Source organism: Oncorhynchus tshawytscha, linkage group LG12 (genome assembly GCF_018296145.1).
Source record: "Oncorhynchus tshawytscha isolate Ot180627B linkage group LG12, Otsh_v2.0, whole genome shotgun sequence".
NCBI classification, from domain to species: Eukaryota; Metazoa; Chordata; class Actinopteri; order Salmoniformes; family Salmonidae; genus Oncorhynchus; species Oncorhynchus tshawytscha.
Window position 1 is genome coordinate 68,354,715 of NC_056440.1, and position 15,932 is coordinate 68,370,646.

A 15,932-nucleotide genomic window follows, 5' to 3' on the forward strand; every position below is an offset into this window, starting at 1 on the left:
GGTGGATTAAGTAATGAAGAGACAAAGACCCTAACAAACTGTTCTCATAGTAGTTATGGCTAAAACGTGTTGGACTACAAAAGATTATGATGGAGCTTTCTTAGTAAGGGATTTTAATCTATGGGCTTTATTAATTGATAATTGCAAGAGATGAGACACTGACCAAGTGGGCAATTTCCTTATCATTAGTAACCATTTTCAGTTACTATATTTAAGATCCTGGTTATTTTTTTCTACACACCCTCAGCTATGCCGGTTGAACTCCCAAACACGCTGAGGAGGCTCCGATGCGCTTTTTCTGTGAGTCACAGGAGGATTTAAGAATATGCAAAACAGTTATAATGTTTTTTATTGACTAACTTCTTTATGTGGCTTAGACACATGGTTGGATATATAAATGCCTTACGTAAGGTGTTATATTATTAAAGAAGTGTGTGTGTGTGTGTGTGGGCCAAGTATAGGCTTATAATTGCTTTAGAGAACTGATCTATCTATCTATGTAATTGTGCAACCCACAACATTGACATCATTCTTAACTTGTAACTGAATAAAAGGTTGTTGTTATTTTAAATGCCATCTCCCCTGGCCCACCGACAACATGTTAAATGATTGAAGAGAAGGCCACATTGGGGCATATGGTGGATTGAATGACCTTAAGTAATGCTGGACAGTGCCCTGCCCTGCTGAGTGAGGTAACAGGGCTCCAGGCAGGGCAACCTTCTTTAAAAAAATTATGATGAACTGGTTATTGTTACAACCACTCTCCTTCACGTGCATGTGTCAAACTATGGCCAGTAGGGACACTCTTCCCTCTAGACCCCAATGCCCCAGGGTGGTGACTGGGGTTACTGTCCTGCAAAGAGCGCCATTCGTCAGATGAGATGTTAAACACTGAGGCTCTGACTGTCTGTAGTCACTACAACTTCCATGTCACATATCACATTAAAAGGTGTTTTGGGAACTGCTTCCATTTAAGTTCCATTAGGGTCTTCATGACGTGTGAAGATTGGCCATTAAACAGCAAAACTTCTGTCTTTCTTAATCAACACCCTGTTCCAATTTCTGTCAAGGTTCTCCACAAGTGCTCAGCCTGCATCTATTTTTGCTACTTGCCCCAGAAAATGTCCCCAGTTGTCCACAAATGTTATAAAGAAATCCCTTCCCTGTCTGTGTACTGTAGGCCCATCCTGGAAGTAAGTATTGGTGGTAGTATTGGTGCCCTGGAGCAGGACCTTAATAAAGGAACAGAGCTTTGAGCTGCTGCAGTCTTCTTCATATGAGTGTCTGTCACCTAGTTATCTGGGTTTGAAGTAGAGCAGATAAGGGTTTGCCTACACATATTCTGTCATTGTAAATAAGAATTTGTTCTTTACTGACTTGCCTAGTTAAATAAAGGTTCAATTAAAAAATAATTAAAAATACAATTCCTCTGTTGGTTTGTTTAATCTTTTAAGCACTTCCTCTGACGGATGACACAGATGTACAGTATGGATGTACTGTGTAAATACTGTGTCCTTTGTTTTCCATTTTCATGACTGTAACCTGAATGCATTACACAAAAATGCACTATTTTCAGCAGCACTTGAAAACACACATCCGCAGATGCCATTCCCCTCCCAATGCCCCATCTTGAGGTAAAAGTGCCAGGAGTCCTCACCGTTGAGTGCTAAGCGTGTGTGTGTGTGTGTGTCCAACGTGACGCGCTGCTTCTCCACAAATCAAGTCTGAAATATTCCCCAGTGCTGACCTGCTCAGCTCCTCTACCTGCGTCACTAAGGCCTAAGACAAGATGCTGATTGATTGCTTTCAGCAGGGGAGCAGTGATGAAAATATCTACAGGACATGAAAAAAGAACACACAAAGTACCACCGGCGAAAGATGCTTGTGTTTGGTTTGGAATGTGAACTTAAGCAACCTCAACTCTAGAAGTTTAAACTAAACTTAAAAATAAACAAATGTAGCATGAAGTGTTGAAGATGTAAGCCTAAGACTAAAGAGAGTTAGAGCTACGTAGATTCTCAGTAGAGTGCCACAACTAATGTCGTTTCCCCTTTCTTCTCCCTGGTAGGCCTGTTCACTAAATTTCACCCTAGGAGAGTGGAATGGTGTCTAAAGTAAACATGATATATCAGGTTACTTACTAAATGCTAATCACCCCATGCAAATCAATGACACGCAGACACCAATCACTAGTAATTTACTTTCTTTTTCCCCCCAGATGCGGCTTTTGTCAATTTTCCACCTAAAAGTTGCACACACATAAAGCCCCCTGTATGTAAGTAATAGCAATAAGAAAGATATCGCTGGTAATAGACTAGTGCGTAGAATCTCCACAATATTGTCACACTCAGAATAGAGAATTAAGTCTCAACATTAGGGCCTCGACAATAACAGTATCGCAATACTCAGTGTCGTGGCAAGGAAACAAAACACAAAGCAGATTTACCTTCTTTAGGAAAACCGCCCTAACTTTGGAAACAAACAACATGATGTCATTCAGAGTTACATTTATTGATTTTTCAAGCTCAAGCACACACTATTTCACATACAGCAGGTTTATAAAGGACCAAAGACTTTGATCTGCTTCGCATTTCCATTTTTAGCAAGGAAAAAAATATTGCGATACTGGTATCGTCTCAGGCCTTCTTTCATTTTGATTTTGGCACAAATGAAAATGTGCAACTGATTTGCCCATTGCTTGATGTTTCAGCATTGTCTCAATGAAGAGTTCAGTGTTCGACTAGCCATGTGTGACATGTACGCACAGTTACAAGCCTGATAGAGTTTGCGGCAGGCTTCATACCGTAGTAATACAGATGAAGCCTGAGTTGGAATCTGAAGCTAATTGAAGCTGGCTAGCTTTAGAAAACCCTGAGTAGATCCAGCTTCCTTCATAGGATACCCCTCAGACCACTGCAACCAATGTGAAAGTTGTCAGTGCGTCTACTACGCTAGAAAATCGAACTCTTCCTCTGGGCACTAATCTAAGCAATTACATAAGTGCAGATTCACATCGCTCTTCAATAGTTTGCATCAAGGCTGTACTTTTTGCAAGGCAAAAGAGAAGTGAAATCAGTGAGGATAGAAATACGAGAGAGAGAGAAGAGAATGCTCTCCAGCCCTGTTGTGTGGAGGCATTACGTGGGCTGCAAGGGTCTTTTATACAGGCTTCCAATAATATTAGCTAATTGCTAGATTTCTCTGGCTTCTCTCAAATCGTGAGTGGGTGTGGAAGGGTTTATAGCTGGGGTATATTGCTGCTGACAGAATGGCGTACTCTGATTTTCTCTCTTCCGTCACATCCCCCTCTCATAGGCACGTTGGTGTAGCAGACATTCCCCCCGAGAGAGGTTTCCCCGGAATCTACGTAAAAGGATTCCTACCCACGCCGTGGTCTTAGGAACATCTCATTTTCATCCTCCCTCATGCACTCTCGCTTGCTCTCGCACACACACTCTCCCTCATTATTAAACACAGTGGCCCGGTGTCTCCCTCCTCTCTCTTCAAAGTTTGCTGGGCTCTCCTCTCTCTTCACCTCCCACTCACCACTGACGGAACCTCAGTGGGAGGCAGCATCTCCCTCACACTGGGGCCGTGGGCCTCTGTTCTGACAAATGAGACGCCAGGCCCACCAGCTAAGCGTAGGGGGACTGGGTTTAAGTCTCCCTGACACAATGGATGTGGATGGTTTGTGAAACGAGGGGCTTTAGCAGCAGTTACTCAGTGATTCATTTTCTTTCAGGGTTTGAAGGTTGGCAGGGAGGTGGAGAGGGTTGGGAGCTGGGATGTAAAAGGCTGCATCATGATCTAGCTAACCTTCAATCTAAACTATGATCCAAAAATTGTTGACTGTATAACTTTGAGGGAAAATAACCCACATAACAGCATTAACAATGCAAGCACATACCAATCACATTCGGCAGTAGAGCTATTGTGAATCAGACTTTATTAGAGTGTCTATTCTGTTTTGTAGTCTCACTTCAAATAACTGCCTCTAAAGTATGTATATATGAATCAGAATGTAAGCAGGTACAGTGAAATTAATTGCATTGTAGGTAGCCTACACATTTTACAATGACTTTTATGTTACTGCATATTAAGATGTGTTAAAGGGATCCTTTGGGATTTTGGCAATGAGACCCTTTATCTACTTTCCCAGTCAGATGAAGTCATGGATACCATTTTTATTTATTTGTGTCTAACGTTAGCACAATTTGTAACTAGTTAGCAACTTCCTGCATACTGCACGCAGAGACATAAAAATGGTATCCATAAGCTCATCTGACTCTGGGGAAGAAGGGCCTCGTTGCCAAAATCCCAAAGGATCCCTTGATGTTCATTGACATTTCTACATGCAGATTACATTTGCAAACAAATGTATTTTGACTTGCAAATCTGTGAAATATGTGACTTAAGTACAATGTATACCAATATTATACATAGCACTGTAATTATTATAAAAAAGGCAATCACCTGTGTTCCTTGGCCAGCTGTTGAGCTAAGCTGAATGCTGTGGGGTCTCGGTCTAGGCCCACAACTGTCACCTCAGGAGATGCCCTCAGGATGGCTTTGGTGTGACCTCCACCTCCAAAAGTCATGTCCAGAACAACCTATGGACACAGACAATAGGTAGTCTGATGTCAAGGACAGTGCTTTCAGAGGCCTTACAATGACAACCCTCTATCAATTAGCCTATACATAGTCCTGATTTCTAAGGTGATTGCTCAGAGAATGATTAGTTAGCATACCTCAATTCCTAATGCACTATTACACTATGAAAGACTAAATAATCATGAAATGTCCAATCATATAATTGCAATTATATGATATATTATTGCCATTGTATTAATTGCTATCATGCACTTAAACATAGTTGTGAACATTTGAAGAACCTTTTAACCAACCATACTGTTTGAGTCACTTTTAGTTGTCACAAAACACACAACAGCTATCTAGATAGACAGTTCTCCATTCGCATCAAAAAGTCAATTGTTTAGTCATCCTTGCCCCTCTTGAAAGATTTTTGTCAACTTAGCCTGCCGTCCAAGCTACACCCCAGCCCCAAATTCCCTGGACGATCTAAGCTACACCCACACATCACACAATATGTGTCCTGATAAATAAAAATGCCACTGAAAAATAAAGACTTACCCCCAATAACACCTTGTAAAAAAATGTACAATTAGTTTGACTGCCAATCTCTTTCTGGAGTTATAAGCTCAGCCCCTGCACATACTTTATCAAGAGCCTTCCCGGGTCTCTACTCCTCCCGTTACGGGGTCTGAGATGCCGAAGCCTCTCACCATTAGCTCTGACAAATTGAAAACCCTAGTCATTGGTGACTCCATTACCCACAGTATCAGACTTCAAATGAATCATCCAGCGATCATAGACTGTTTACCAGGGGGCAGGGCTACCGACGTTAAGGCTAATCTGAAGATGGTGCTGGCTAAAGCTAAAACTGTCGAGTGTAGAGGTCGACCGATTGTGATTTTTCAATGCCGATGCCGATTATTGGAGGACAAAAATGCCGATACCGATTAATCGGACGATTTTTAAAATGTATTTGTAATAATGACAATTACAACAATACTGAATGAACACTTATTTTAACTTAATATAATACATCAATAAAAATCAATTTAGCCTCAAATAAATAATGAAACATGTTCAATTTGGTTTAAATAATGCAAAAACAAAGTGTTGGAGAAGAAAGTAATAGTGCAATGTGTGCCATGTAAAAAAGCTAACGTTTAAGTTCCTTGCTCAGAACATGAGAACATATGAAGTTGGTGGTTCTTTTTAACATGAGACTTCAATATTCCCAGGTAAGAGGATTTAGGTTGTAGTTAATATAGTATTTATAGGACTATTTCGCTCTATACCATTTGTATTTCATATATCTTTGACTATTTGATGTTCTTATAGGCACTTTAGTATTGCCAGTGTAACAGTATAGCTTCCATCCCTCTTCTCGCCCCTACCTGGGCTCAACAACAGCCACCCTCAAAGCATCGTTACCCATCGCTCCACAAAATCCGCGGCCCCATGCAGAGCAAGGGGAACAACCACTCCAAGTCTCAGAGCGAGTGACATTTGAAACGCTATTAGCGCGGACCCCGCTAACTAGCTAGCCATTTCACATCGGTTACACCAGCCAGTTGATAGGCTTAAAGTAATAAACAGCTCAATGCTTGAAGCACAGTGACGAGCTGCTGGCAAAACACACGAAAGTGCCGTTAGAATGAATGCTTACGAGCCTGCTGGTGCCTACCATCGCTCAGTCAGACTGCTCTATCAAATCATAGACTTAATTATAACATAATAACACACAGAAATATGAGCCTTTGGTCATTAATATGGTCGAATCCGGAAACTATCATCTCGAAAACAAAACGCTTATTATTTCAGTGAAATACGGAACCGTTCCGCATTTTATCTAACGGATGGCATCCATAAGTCTAAATATTCCTGTTACATTGCACAAACCTTCAATGTTATGTCATAATTACGTAAAATTCTGGCAAATTAGTTCGCAACGAGCTAGGCGGCCCAAACTGTTGCATATACCCTGACTCTGCGTGCAATGAACGCAAGAGAAGTGACACAATTTCACCTGGTTAATATTGCCTGCTGTCCTGGATTTCTTTTAGCTAAATATGCAGGTTTAAAAATATATACTTCTGTGTATTGATTTTAAGAAAGGCATTGGTGTTTATGGTTAGGTACAGCCGTGCAACGATTGTGCTTTTTTCGCAAATGCGCTTTTGTTAAATCATCCCCCTGCGTTGCATCAATTATATGCAACGCAGGACACGCTAGATAAACTAGTAATACCATCAACCATGTGTAGTTAACTAGTGATTATGATTGATTGTTTTTTATGAAGATAAGTTTAATGCTAGATAGCAACTTAACTTGGCTTGTACTGCATTCGCGTAACAGGCAGGCTCCACGTGGAGTGCAATGAGAGGCAGGTGGTTAGCACATTGGACTAGTTAACTGTAAGGTTGCAAGATTGAATCTTGGCCTGTTGAGGAGTGACGGACTCCATCCTAGCAGGAGGGGTGCTCTCATCTTATCTACGAACATAGACAGGGCTCTAACTCCCCTAGCTCCACAATGAGATAGGGTGCAGGCCAGGCAGCAGGCTGTTAGCCAGCCTGCCGGCTTAGTGGAGTCTGCCACTAGCACAGTCAGTGTAGTGAGCTCAGCTATCCCCATTGAGACCGTGTCGGTGCCTCGACCAAGGTTGGGCAAAACTAAACATGGCAGTGTTCGCCTTAGCAATCTCACTGGAATAAAGACCTCCTCCATTCCTGCCATTATTGAAAGAGATTGTGATACATCTCAAAATAGGGCTCCTTAATGTTAGATCGCTCACTTCCAATGCAGTTATAGTCAATGAACTAATCACTGATCATAATCTTGATATGATTGGCCTGACTGAAACATGGCTTAAGCCTGATGAATTCACTGTGTTAAATGAGGCCTCCCCTCCTGGTTACACTAGTGACCATATCCCCCGCACATCCCGCAAAGGCAGAGGTGTTGCTAACATTTACAATAGCACATTTCAATTTACAAAAAAAGTTTTCATCTTTTGAGCTTATAGTCATGAAATCTATGCAGCCTACTCAATCACTTTTTATAGCTACTGTTTACAGGGCCATATACAGCATATCTCACTGAGTTCCCTGAATCCCTATAGGACCTTGTAGTCATGGCAGATAATATTCAAATTTTTGGTGACTTTAATATTCACATGGACCCACTCCAAAAGGCTTTCAGAGCTATCATCGACTCAGTGGGTTTTGTCCAACATGTCTCCGGATCTACTCACTGCCACAGTCATACTCTGGACCTAGTTTTGTCCCGTGGAATAAATGTTGTGGATCTTAATGTTATCCCTCATAATCCTGGACTATCGGACCACCATTTTATTTCCTTTGCAATCGAAACAAATACTCTGCTCAGACCCCCAACCAAGGATCATCAAAAGTTGTGCTGTAAATTCTCGGGACAACTCAAAGAATCCTAGATGCCCTTCCAGACTCCCTCCACCTACCCAAGGACGTCAGAGTACAAAACTCAGTTAACCACCTAACTGAGGAACTCAATTTAACCTTGTGCAATACCCTAGATGCAGTCGCAACCCTAAGAACAAAAAACATTTGTCATAAGAAACTAGCTCCCTGGTATACAGAAAATTACCCGAGCACTAAAGCAAGCTTCCAGAAAATTGGAACAGAAATGGCACTACACCAAACTGGGATTCTTCCGACTAGCTTGGAAAGACGTACCGTGCAGTATCGAAGAGCCCTCACTGCTGCTCGATCATACTATTTTTCCAACTGAATTAAAGAAAATAAGAACAATCCCCCCCAAAAAAATGTATACTGTCGCAAAGCTAACTAAAAAGCAGCATTCCCCAAGAGAGGATGGCTTTCACTTAAGCAGTGACAAATTCATGAAATTCTTTGAGGAAAATATAATATAAATATACATTTCGGACTCCTCTTTAAATCTGCGTATTCCTCTAAAGCTCAGTTGTCCTGAGTCTGCACAACTCTACCAGGACCTAGGATCAAGGGAGACATTCACGTTTTTTTTGTATTTTATCTCGATACATTAATGGAAATAATCATGGCCTCTCTGGTTTTAGACCCCATCATAATGGCGTCAGACCGAGGCTCTGCATCTGTCCTTGTGCTCCTAGACCTTAGTGCTGCTTTTGATACCATCGATCACCACATTCTTTTGGAGAGATTGGAAACCCAAATTGGTCTACACGGACAAGTTCTGGCCTGGTTTAGATCTTCTCTGTCGGAAAGATATCAGTTTGTCTCTGTGAATGGTTCGTCCTCTGACAAATCAACTGTAAATGTCGGTGTTCCTCAAGGCTCAGTTTTAGGACCACTATTTTCACTATATATTTTACTGAATGATGTCATTCGGAAACACAATGTAAACTTTCACTGCTATGCGGATGACACACAGCTGTACATTTCGATGAAACATGGTGAAGCCCCAAAATTGCTCTCCCTGGAAGGCTGTGTTTCAGACATAAGGAAGTGGATGGTGGCAAATGTTCTACTTTTAAACTCGGACAAAACAGAGATACTAGTTCTAGATCCCAAGAAACAAAGAGATATTCTGTTGAATTGGACAATTAATCTTGATTGTTGTACAGTCGTCTCATATAAACCTTGGCGTTACTCTGGACCCTGATCTCTCTTTTGATGAACATATCAAGACTGTTTCAAGGACCGCTTTTTTCCATCTACGTAACATTGCAAAAATCAGAGACTTTCTGTCCAAAACTGATGCAGAAAAATGTATCCATTCTTTTGTCACTTTTAGGTTAGACTACTGCAATGCTCTACTTTCTGGCTAAAGCACTAAATAAACTTCAGTTAATGCTAAACATGGCTGCTAGAATCTTGACAAGAACCCCAAAATTTGATCATATTACTCCAGTGCTAGCCTCTACACTGGCTTCCGGTTAAGGCAAGGGCTGATTTCAAGGTTTTACTGCTAACCTACAAAGCATTACATGGGCTTGCTTCTACCCATCTTTCTGATTTGGTCCTGCCGTACATACCTACACGTATGCTACGGTGTCGTGGCAGAATCAGAATTCTTTAGGTAACATTTATAAATAAGATGTTTTCTTAATATTTATAAGCATGCTTATGTGGGAAAAGTTACTTGGGGCCCAGAGAGGGGAGAGGTCGTGTTAGTCTTTTCTGTGAATGTTTCTGTAAACTATTCCTAAACAATGTGAAGGGATGGTGTGATTAATGGGGAACCAGTTAGGTGGCTCCACAATGTCTGTGTGCCAGTCACATCTCTCTGTAAGCTTGTCCAGGAGGGGGTGTATTTGATATATGCCATTGGATGAGGTAATGTTTTTGGTTCTAAGTGGTACCAAGAACAAGATAGGAGCTTTAGTTTAGGAGACCAAACTGAATAATAATTTATAGCTAATGCTATAAATTATGGGATACTCCTTTTTCTGGTAAAAGGTTATTTCCTAAGATCTGTTATTCGTCATGCGAGTTTTGATTGGTGTATCTTGGCTATAAATGATACTAAGGACTGTTTTGTAAGCACTCTCAGAGAATACATTTATAGACACTGAATTGATCTGAGAGTCACAGGGCTATGGTGAAGCTCATATAATTAAAAATTGACTTTATGATAACTCTGACTTGTGTGTGGTTTGCTCTCTCATGATTTGGTAATACAGGAAATTTCCTCAACAACGGTCACAAGACACAGGCCTCCTTACTGTCCCTAGAATTTCTAAGCAAACAACTGGAGGCAGGGTTTTCTCCTGTAGAGCTCCATTTTTATGGAATGGTCTGCCTATCCATGTGAGAGGCGCAAACACGGTCTCAACATTTAAGTCTTTATTGAAGACTCATCTCTTCAGTAGGTCCTTTGATTGAGTGTAGTCTGGCCCAGGAGTGTGAAGGGGAACGGAAAAGCACTGGAGTAACGAACCACCCTTGATGTCTCTGCCTGGCCGGTTCCCCTCTCTCCACTGGGATTCTCTGCCTCTAACCCGATTACTGGGCCTGAGTCACTGGCTTACTGGTGCTCTTCATTGCCATCCCTAGGAGGGGTGCATCACTTGAGTGGATTGAGTCACTGATGTGATCTTCCTGTCCGGGTTGGCGCCCCCCTTTGGGTTGTGCCGTGGCGGATATCTCTGTGGGATATACTCAACCTTGTCTCAGCATGGTAAGTTGGTGGTTGAAGATATCCCTCTAGTGGTGTGGGGGCTGTGCTTTGGCAAAGTCGGTGGGGTTATATCCTGCCTGGTTGGCCCTGTCCGGGGGTATCGTTGGACGGGGGCCACAGTATCTCCCGACCCCTCCTGTCTCAGCCTCCAGCATTTATGCTGCAGTAGTTTGTGTGTCTGGGGGCTAGGGTCAGTCGGGAGTATTTCTCCTGTCTTATCCAGTGTGAAATCTCTCTCTCTCTCTCTCTCTCTCTCTCTCTCTCTCTCTCTCTCTCTCTCTCTCTCTCTCTCTCTCTCTCTCTCTCTCTCTCTCTCTCTCTCTCTCTCTCTCTCTCTCTATCTCTCTCTCTCTCTCTCTCTCTCTCTCTCTCTCTCTCTCTCTCTCTCTCTCTCTCTCTCTCTCTCTCTCTCTCTCTCTCTCTCTCTCTCTCTCTCTCTCTCTCTCTCTCTCTCTCTCTCTCTCTCTCTCTCTCTCTCTCTCTCTCTCTCTCTCAGCCCTCTCAGCTGATGTAAGAAGGGCTTTATAAATACATTTGATTGATTGATCGATCACTCTCTGCATCATCACTGTGAGCATTCAAATAAACAAATGGTAAAATGGTTGAACATAGCAAATAATATTGATGACATTTGTCAAAAGTATGTCTGAGAAAATCACTACATAGCTGTTTCTCCACTACCTAGCCGTCTCTCTCTTTTACTTCAGTGGTGTGTAAAATAATTGAGTCATCCAGACATCTTTTTAAAACACCTACAGAGTTCTTCTCTTCCAGTGAACAAAACACAATGAGCATAAACCAGTTAAGATATAACTTGTTTATCAAGGTAATTTGCTTATAGATCAGTCTATTCACCCCCCGACTGTTTTGGCTCACAGCTACGGTTTCCAGCTTGAATTGAAGACTCTCGGGTATCGGGTTACATATCCACATCCATTGGAGGCTGGGAAGTCCCGCCTAAACTTTCATTCGCTGGTCGGACTGTCTGTACATTTTTGGTGGAAGGATAGGTCGCACCCTCATATGCAGCACAGAGTTGGAAAACTAAGAACCTTCCATATAGATAGCAACTAGTTGTTCTACGATAAACAAATGGTTTTATAAATTATATATTTTTTTAATTAACAATTTGTAGACAGTCATAATTCATACTTCATTACAGCAGGACAACATTTATAGGAGACGAAAGCTGAGATCTTAAATTCGTAGAGTCACTAACCAACTCTGTGAGATGTACAGGATGGGAGGAAAGAATGAATCAAGGCAGTACTGCAGGAAATAAGGATACTTTTCCAACCCACTAGTTATATGATTAATTATTACAGTAAAAAGGCAGCTGAACTCTTACAGGATGTAATTTATGAAGTTTATAGTAAATATACAGTACAAGTCAAAAGTTTGGAAACCTACTCATTCAAGAGTCCTGTATTAACCACAAAATTGTTACACAAATCAAAATATATTTTAGATTTTAGATTCTTGAAAGTTGCCCTTTGCCTTGATGACAGCTTTGCACACTCTTGGCATTCTCTCAACCAGCTTCATGAAGTAGTCACCTGGAATGCATTTCAATTAACAGGTGTGCCTTGTTAAACGTTAATTTGTAGAATTTCTTTCTTTCTTAATGCTTCTGAGCCAATCAGTTGTGTTGTAACAAGGTAGGGTTGGTATACAGTGAAATAAGCAACGCTGGAGTCGAGAAGCAGGTATAGGGAGTAGAACATTTAAATGAGGAACTGACAAAGAACAAGACAGGAACTGCGCCAGCACACGGGTACACAATTACAATCAACAATCAATGCAGCAGCAGGTAACAGAGATGGGGGGGGAACTGACAAATATAAGGGAGGTAATAAAACCGGTGATTGAGTCCTGGTGAGTCCAATAATATGCTGATGCGAGTGACAGGCAAAGGCAGGTGTGTGTACTGATGGTGGCAGGAGTGCATAATGCTGGGGAGCGTGGCAGCTTTGAGCTCCAGGGAGGGGGAGCAGGCACAGGCGTTACAGTACCCACCCCCCCACCACAAGCCTGATGGGTCGGCCGAGGAACGGGCGCTGGACAAGCCAGCTGGGTATGAAATCCCGACAAAGCGGCAGAGGCGTGAGAGCCTGACGATCCGGCTGAGGCATAAAGGCCTGTCGATCCTGCTGAGGCGTGGGAGCCCGGTGATCCGGCGGAGGCGTAGCAGCCTGACGAGATGGCTGGGCTTCATTCGAAGCACTCCCTGATGCTTTGTATGAAGGCTTCTGCATTGATTGTCTTATGTCCTTGTGCTGACGCTGTTCCTGTCTTGTTTTATGACTGTTCCTGATTGGATGTTTGACTCCCCGTACCTGCTTCTCATCCCTGGCGTTGGTCCTTACAGAATGCAGAAGTCTTCATACAAAGCATTGGGGAGTGCTGAGGTTCCAGTTGTTGGTGACATCTACATTTGAGATTTTTGGTTCCAACCGCCGTATCTTTGTGAGACGCAGAGTAGGTGAACGGATGATCTCCGCAAGTGCGATTCCCACCGTGAAGCATGAAGGAGGAGGTGTAATAGTGCTTTGCTTGTGACAGTGTCTGATTTATTTAGAATTTAAGGCACACTTAACCAGCATGGCAAGTTAAGGAGAGTGATGAGTGCTGCATCTGATGACCTGGCCTCCACAATCACCCGACCTCAACCCGATTGAGATGGTTTGGGATGAGTTGGACCACAGAGTGAAGGAGAGAATGCCAAGAGTGTGCAAAGCTGTCATCAAGGCAATGGGTGGCTACTTTGAAAAATATATTTTGATTTGTTTAACACTTGTTTGGTTACTACATGATTCCATATGTGTCATTTCATAGTTTTGATGTCTTCACTATTATTTTACAATGTAGAAAATAGTCAAAATAAAGAATAAGTAGGAGTGAGTTGGTGTCCAAACTTTTGACTGGGACTGTATATGTTTTACACCCCTCAAAGATATCTCTACATTTTGGAAAGGAAACAATTTGCCAACTTTTGTGTCTTATTTGGGACAGAAGACTAAGGTTGTCGGCAAAGTCTGGGTGAGCGACCATAAAATTCTAGTCTTGTCACCTCTAACTGTTTCAGACATGATCCACTCCATTGCCATAAGGAAGAACAGAGGGGGCAGGGGTTGACCAGGGGGTTAAAATGTCACTAGGTATGTTTTTTTATTTGATCCTGTGACAGAGACAGAGCTTTTCCCTGTCAGGACATGCTTGCCTTTTTCGTGTGGCTGTCAAACAGAAGGTGGGGGCCAAGTTATCTACACAGATTCTGTGACAAAATGTTACTTTACTGCCTTTCCATTCATTTTCTTTTTTTACTATAAAGAATGTTATGTAAAAATGATTGATGTAGTGCACAAATGCCCAATTACAGAGCGGCCTACAGTACAATTATCTACATTGCACTTGCATCCAATTACAGCAGCTGTGGCCATATTGTTATGCTCCCAGTGTAATGGGGCATGGCTTTGAAAACAATGTATGAAGGAAGAAAGAAAACGGCAAGCATCACATTTTTTGATTAGACCACAAATCATTTTGAATAGAATCTGTTTTGATAAGTTTGTGTAGATTCTTACCAACGTATTCAGCTCATCTGGATGAGGTGGTTCATGGTGGTTTTGTGAAGAGTAACTTTGCCTGAAGATTGTGTTAGCTCCCAGAGTGTATGGCTAGGCTTTAGCTCAGCGGGATAAGTCTTGTGGCATGCGAGACAGCCGGGTTTGAACCCATTTGTTGACATTGGTGCCATGCCTCAGATCGGTCTTTGCAAGAAGATCCTCAAAAGTGGGTAAAGTTGAATAAAGATGGTTTGGTAAGACATGCTTGTGCATTGCCTGAGAGTTGAGGACTTGTGATACATCCCGAGCTAATGACTACGATTCAGCTCAGTGAGCTAACACAGTCTTGTGGTGTGCAGGAAACCCGGGTTCGAACTCAGTCGGTCACATGTACATAACCATCAGTATTCAGTAAACACAAAGTTTAGCCATACTGTACTTTCAATATCTTTTTTTTCTTCTTTCTGTGCCTTTACAACCATATGCCTATTCATTTTGGGTTCGAAGGGCAATTGTTCTCAGCGTCTCTTAACAGCGGATGCTCCCTAACCATTGCATTTTTTAAGAAAGTGAAAGGAAAACATTGCAGTCAAGTTGTCTGTGGCTTATGACTTCTGCCTTTTGTCACATTGCATCAACAAAAAGGGCTTTTTGGTGGCCAACAGATGGAAAATGACAATGGGAAATGTCTTCCGTTCCGCACAAAAACATTAAACATGCCGATCGATAGTGACGTCAGAGGTGGGGTGTGTGCGTGCATGTGAGAGAAGAGGTGATCAATGGCGTTTCCCTCTCCCATCTCCCATCTAAAGCACAGCAGCAGATGGGGAGAAGGTGTGGGCTAGTGGGATGAGTCACACGCATAATGAACTCGCCTGTTGTGCCATTCAATACAAAAAAAGAAAAACAACAAAAATACAAACTGCAAAGTCTGCTGGCCTTTAACCAACATGTTAAATAAGACAACATCTTATGGCACAATAGGAACTGTGAAATGACACACAAAAACACTATCATACACAATCTACACACGCCTTCTTTAGTTGTATTATTTGTATATTGTTGTATTTAATATTTGTGCGACTGTTCTCGTCGTGTTTTGGTTTGTTTTTGTGTGGACCCCAGGAAGAATAGTTGCTGCTTCGGCAAAAGCTAATGGGGATCCGAATAAACCAAACGTTTCAAAACCAAAAGGGTAAGTATATGCTACTAAAATTCAAACTAGTTATTAGCCTAAACAAAAATTCACAAATTCTACAGCACAACGCCAGAGTCATGTCTTAAGTGTAAAACTAACGCTATAAACTGTGGTTCGAGACCTGAATGCTGATTGGCTGACAGCCGTGGTATATCAAACCGTATACCATGGGTATGACAAAACATTTTTTTTCACTGCTCTAATTACATTGGTAACCAGTTTATAATAGTAGTTAGGCACCTCAGGGATTTGTGGTATATGGACAATATACCACAGCTAAGTGCTGTATCCAGGCACTCTGTGTTGCGTCGTGCTTAAGAACAGCTCTTGGCTGTGGTATACTGGTCATATACCACACCCCCTCAGGCCTTATTGCTTAAATGACACAGGGAATGCTCTAAAATCCAAAAGTTATGGGC

At 42.0% G+C, this 15,932-nt stretch overlaps 1 protein-coding gene across 1 annotated transcript in view; it reads right to left on the reverse strand.

Moving 5' to 3' along the window:
* LOC112264219 (12S rRNA N4-methylcytidine methyltransferase) overlaps positions 1–15,932 on the reverse strand; it is a 54,538-nt gene that overhangs the window by 13,640 nt on the left and 24,966 nt on the right. Inside the window, exon 3 of the mRNA XM_042330973.1 lies at positions 4,474–4,610. Within this exon, the coding sequence (XP_042186907.1) occupies positions 4,474–4,610 (137 nt within the window). The remainder of the gene's footprint in view (positions 1–4,473; positions 4,611–15,932) is intronic.